Source organism: Protomyctophum parallelum (genome assembly GCF_964188405.1).
Source record: "Protomyctophum parallelum genome assembly, chromosome: 12".
In the NCBI taxonomy this organism is placed as follows: Eukaryota; Metazoa; Chordata; class Actinopteri; order Myctophiformes; family Myctophidae; genus Protomyctophum; species Protomyctophum parallelum.
In genome coordinates, this window is record NC_139712.1 from 8,388,333 (window position 1) to 8,394,495 (window position 6,163).

Consider the following 6,163-nt stretch of genomic DNA (forward strand, 5'->3'; position numbering starts at 1 on the left):
TTGATTGCTAATTGTATTCACAGTTAGTAGAATGGGTACACAGTTCAAGCGAAAGGTACAGGTCAATACAAAACTGCTACGAGGATGACACCAGAAAAAGCATTATTAAGACTATAAATAAGGGTCCTCCATTTTCAATTATTCAGAAAAGGGACAATAAGTGACATCACAGATATCGTGTCACCGTGTGCCGTGCTATGGGCTTGTAGATCTGCTCTTTTTTTCCTATGAAAGCTCACGCACAACATGAGCGAGCTTGTATGTATAGATCTCCTATTTCTTTAATGAATAGAAAATACAAAACAGGTATATCGGATTAATGTTCTCAAGCAAGTGTGTGTGTGTGTGTGTGTGTGTGTGTGTGTGTGTGTGTGTGTGTGTGTGTGTGTGCGTGCGTGCGTGCGTGCGCGTCTCAACAAACCACGTGCAACCCAGACTCAAACAAGGGTCAAGGGTCAACCCTCCTATGCAAAACAGGACAAAACAATACAATTCCTAGATAAACAAGAAACAAACAACAACAACAACAAAACAACAAAACAAAAACGGCAACAAAACAACATTTCACATAACATGGACATAACGTGTTGTCTACGTTATGTCCATGTTATGTGAAATGTTGTTTTTTTGCAGTTTTTGTTTGTTTTGTTGTTGTTGTTTCTTGTTTATCTAGGAATTGTATTGTTTTGTTTTGTCTGGTTGAATTGTTGGTAAAAAGTGTCTTTATGTATGAAGTGTATTTTGTGAATTGCGGAGCGCCTTGAAAACGGTTCCTCTCAAGGGATTGTTCCTAATAAATAATTTCAGACTATGCCACTAAAATGTGGAACACCCTACCAACAGCCATTAAGAAATGTGAATCCCTAGACTCCTTCAAAACCGCTCTCAGAGAGCACCTATACAGACGGCTGCAATTCAAAACTCCCCCCCCCCCCCTTTTCCCATAGCCTACTGTACATGTTTTTTACCTTTTTTTTTTAACTTTCTTTATATGATGATTGCCTCTTTTTCATAGAAGTGTACATCTGTACCTCTTTAAATGTTGAATGAATTGAAAATGGAGGACCCAGAATAAGTCGAGTGATTTTCGGTGTCGCCCTGAAAGTAGTTTTTTAAATGAACCCATTCTACATACTGTGAAATAACATTTTCAATCAATCAATCAATCAATCTCTATACTGCCATGTTTGTCATTCTGTTGCTAATGGTGTGATGTCGCCCTATATGCAGGGTGACACTACTCATGACAACTAAAACATTTTACCAAACTAGCTAAACCAAAGAACGCTATGTTATTAACATAAACCAAACTCCACATTTGTAAATTTATTTCACATTCATATATTAATTGGGACATTTTCACATGACATGTACACAAAACATTCATTTCAACTGAGTACAGTGACAGCAGACAGGAATAAAGTAATAAACTAGACGCTAGTTTTGCGTATAGCCAGACAAGACAACTATTCAACACATTTCTGAATGCCATGTTATCTTCAAGGGTTTTCAGGCCTAGGACCACTTAGCTGAGAGAGAGATGAATTAAGGGACCCCCACTAGTAGGTGTTGCAAATTAAACCGTTTCATAGATGTCCTGCCCTTTCTCCCCACCATATACACCAAACCTCTTTGACGAAAGCAGCCCATCTACGAGCCGAGAGCTCGCAACGCCTCGCGACACAAATATTCGGTGGCATCTCGCCCCTCGATATTTTGTTTCATTGAGATTAAGGTTAGAAATAAGTTTAGGATTAGGCATAGTTTTACTGGGGTTAAGTTTAGGTATAGGGTTAGGTTTAGGCATAGTTTTACTGGGGTTAAGGTTAGGAATGAAGTTAGGTTTAACCGTTTAAGCATAATCTACATAGGGTATAAATACCAGGCTGCGCAGTTCCGCCAGCTGTACGCCCGGGGCGAGTTGGTAAAGGGGTCCTAGCTGGAGCTCCTGTTGAAGACTCCTCCTGCTATATAGACACATCCACAGAGGGTTTGCCCTGGGCTACACCTGGCCTACAGGACACTGCTCCATGGATTAGTGCCCTGTAGGCCCGGTGTAGCTAATCAGTTTAATGGTACACCTCAGTAATGGCCGCCGCGCCCAGGGCACCCCTCTGTGGATTCGTCTATAGAGTCTGGAACTACACCTGGCATTCAGACATTGCGGAATGATAGTTGACTGGCAACGTGAGGCTTTGCAGACAGTAACAGAGACTGGACACTTAAAACAGTGTACTTTCCAGAAGAGAATTATGCCGTCCATTTATACTCCAAAATCCTACTATTAACAGTTTTAATCTTGGAGCTGAGCCAACGAGGATCCTGGGTGAATCATGATGACCATAACACATTTGATTCTTCTGCACCAATCAGAGATGACACTGCTACACGTTATACGATGATTCAGGTTGTATTAGTGAATAAGTCTCTCTCTGCATGACGTTGCACATTTACACTTTTATGTCCTTCTTCGAACCAGAGTGTCATGACACCCTCCGGCCTCTGGGAGGGCACCTGGCTGCCCCCCTCCCCCGAACAACACGGGACAATTGTGTTTGTGTAGACGCTTCAAACCCACAACCTCCATGGTGGTGGGCAGATATTTCACCACTGCGCCCCCCCAAGCACATTATAGCTGATAATACAATTGAGTACCACAGACGAAAAACAGTCTAAGTCCAAATTTCATTCTGACCCCTCCACGAAAAGGCCTCGTTGTCCTGAACCCTTATCTATCATTTATACATTATGGATCAATAGTGTGGACTTAGACTGTTTTTCGTCTGTGGCATTCTCCATGGAGAAAATGAAGGTTTCGGAGTTTTCTTGTGGAAATTCACTCACTGTCGACGTCTAATAGAGTAACTACAGTATTCATATATACTGTAGCAACAGTGAGCAGACAGGCAGCAACACAGTTCACATCAGAGTAACTATTCACATCACAGTGACTATGCAACTACTATATTCATTTATATCACAGTAAAAAATACTTTGGCTCATTTGTTGTCAAGTGAAAGACAGAATATTAAAAAAAAGCTCTATTGTACCGTCAGTGTTATGGCCAGTGACGTATTGCCAAGCAATATAACATTTAAGTAATCTTACTACTTTACCTATAGGAACTAAGTTAAGTAATACTATTACTTTACTGGTGGAGTAAGAAGTAACTTCTTACACTTCCTGAGCACCAACACTGTGTATATACATCAGTGACTGTCAACCGATCTCTGGATCAGGGCCCACCCAGCATTTCTATGGGTGGCCACGTGTATTTTCTTAAAGGGACACTTCACCCTTTTTGCAAAAAAATATATGTTAATGACGTTTAGAAGCTTTAGAACACTTTCCTGGGGGTATTTATGTGTGTAATATGTGGTTTTAGTTATTTTAGATTGTAGCAGTGAGCATGTTGTCTCTGATGTCATGGACACTGGTCTCACTACCTTCCTGGACTACAATTCCCATAATTCTTTGGTGCACTGCTCCTCCTTGTGGATAGGGGAGAGCTGTCTTACTGAGACAACATGTAGTCCAGGAAGGAAGTGAGCCCAGTGTCCATGACATCAGAGACAACAGGCTCACTTCTACAATCTAAAATATCTAAAACCACACATTACACACATAAATACCCCCAGGAAAGTGATCTAAAGCTTCTAAACGTCATTAACATATATCTTTTTGCAAAAAGGGTGAAGTGTCCCTTTAACATTGATTGTGTTCTGCCACATGACGCCTTTGGACGCCTCCCCCCTGGTGGCCAAGAGTGCCAATGGCACTTCCATCCATATATTTCGAAAATTCCTCTAATCTGGTTTTCAGGTGATGATATGCACAATTTACAATTGCACAATAGAATGACAATTTCTTTCTTTTATTTATAATGGGCTTTGGTGGCAACGAGGACCAAAACTGGTGTCCACCAGGTGGCGCTATATCCTCATATCACCCACAGGTTGAGAACCGCTGACCATAGACAAGTCCACCTTCACATGCGTCTTATCAGATTTTTCAAACAACACACATAAATGTAGCTACAACTGTATAAAAAAAAATAACACTGGTTCTCGAAACCTGGTCCGAGGACCACCAAGCAAGTCCAAATGGACCCTCGGGAGGTCTGTAACTTTGAGCGAGTTTAACCCATTCTGACCTGAGATCAGATTCATACGAGGTTTCCGCGCCGGACACACACTGGTCTGATGAACCCATTCTGACCTGGGATCAGATTCTAAAAAATGTCAGTCGCTCTTCGATTTTTCAAAAATAGCAGACCTACAAGCTCGTATCGCGCCACTCGGTGGCGCGATATGAGCTTGTAGATCTGCTATTTTTAAATAGCTAAAGCATAACATGATGCCGACACCAAAATGGGTGCCCGGTCAGAATGGGTTAAATGGAACCAAATGAGTCCTTTTGAAGCACGCTCCAAATGAGTCCATACTACAAAATAACATAAGTCGCATTAATCTGGACGGCAGCGGTGATGACCTGGTCACCTCAGCACCACACCTAGATGTTTTTGCTCTCAACCCACCAGACCTGGAAGGGTTAATGTCGTTACACTCTCAAAGTTACAGACCTATAACTAAGGGTCCATATTTCTACACTACAGTCACAGACCCGTAATTGGTTCCATTTGTACACATTTGGACCAGTGGTCCCCAGACCGGACCAGACCAATGCCAATGTAAAACAATGACACAGTGACGCCATCTATTGGTCTGAAGCTTCCAGTTCAACATTTTGACCGTCAACACCACAAATAAAAAAATATTAATAATAATGTTTCGTTTGAAAGCATTCTATACAAACCATAGCTAATCAAGTCTGGCATTGTGATCGCTAGCTAGCATACAGGCTGACTATGTAAACGTTAGCTAGCCGAAAAGTTGAATCAAGATTTTAGCCAGCACACAGGTTGACCATGTGGACCGTTAGCTAATGTCAGTTAGCTAATACCGCTGACCTTGTGAACATTAGCTGTCATTAGTTAGCTAACACTCTTGACCATGTGAACATTAGCTATTGTTAGTTAGCTAACACTGTCGACCATGTGAACATTAGCTAGCAAACGGGTTGACTGTGTGAACGTAGCACCCTAGCGTGAAGGTTGACACGTGAACAATAGCTAACATCAGCTAGCATGCAGGGTAACATTAGCTAACATTATTCAGCGTACAGGATAATGTTAGCTAACATAAGCTAGTGTAAAGAGCAACATTAGCTATAGCATCATTTAGCGTACAGGTGCATGCAGCGCGTCGTTCATTCCCAGGTACTCCAGGTTCTCGGCCGCGGGGAGGAACAAACTGCTGTGAGTGGGCGGGGTTACGTGGGGCGGCGGCAGGAAGTCCTCGTGGTAGTCGGGGTTGTCCAGGATGTCGTAGTACGCCGGTTGCAGAGAGTTGCGAGTGTTCAGGTATTCCGGTCCCTCGGAAACACATGCCGGGAGTTTTGGTTCCTCCTCGTAGGCCTGTATAACGATCATGAAATGAGGACGATTATTATTGTCGTACAAATAAGGAAGATTTTAATTGTTTTTTTGGCATAGAAAATGTCGTAGTAACAGGTGTAGTAACAGGCCTCTACCTCCAGGGGGTCAGGGTGCTGCTGGGTGGCTCTCCAGTCCAGGTCCAGGTCCTCGTAGTTGGGATTCGCTACCTCCGAGTGCCTGCTGTTCTGGCCGGGTCCACCCACACCCTGGCTGGGTCCACCCATACTCTGGTTCATGTACTCTGGAGGAGACAGAGAGGGTTTTTGGTGTCACTTTTCATTCCCACGGCCAGCGCCCAGGGGGCGCCACCGTTCACCACCAAGAGCGCCTCCTCGTCTCCCGAACGAAGGTGGTCGCGGTGATCGGACTAATCACTGGCTAAGGGCCGATTCATACTCCTATTTTACCGCTGTAGTGCCGAAATTATTTCGGGCTCGTCAGAAACTTTCAGTAGCACCGAAGAGCCGACTTTAGGACGGTACCCGCCCCCCCGAACCTCAAATGACGTCAAATTGTAGGCTCTACAGCGCCAAACCGACTTTTATTCGGCTCTAAAATAGGAGTATGAATCGGCCCTAAGAGTCTTCAGATTGGAGTTGCTGTTGAGCCACTAAACACAGTCGCTTTATTTATCCAGCGCCATTTTAAATGGCCTAGAAAGGCCTC

General features: G+C 43.4%; 1 protein-coding gene across 2 annotated transcripts in view; it reads right to left on the reverse strand.

Moving 5' to 3' along the window:
- Positions 1-5,223: 5,223 nt before the first annotated feature.
- Positions 5,224-6,163, reverse strand: part of LOC310868269 (melanoma receptor tyrosine-protein kinase-like) — a 37,642-nt gene continuing 36,702 nt past the window's right edge. For both annotated transcript variants that reach the window (XM_083778622.1, XM_083778621.1), the window contains 2 exons: positions 5,593-5,738; positions 5,224-5,476 (listed from right to left, as the gene is read on the reverse strand). In XM_083778622.1, coding sequence (XP_083634748.1) covers positions 5,240-5,476; positions 5,593-5,738 — 383 coding nt within the window. In that variant the 3' untranslated portion in view covers positions 5,224-5,239. The remainder of the gene's footprint in view (positions 5,477-5,592; positions 5,739-6,163) is intronic.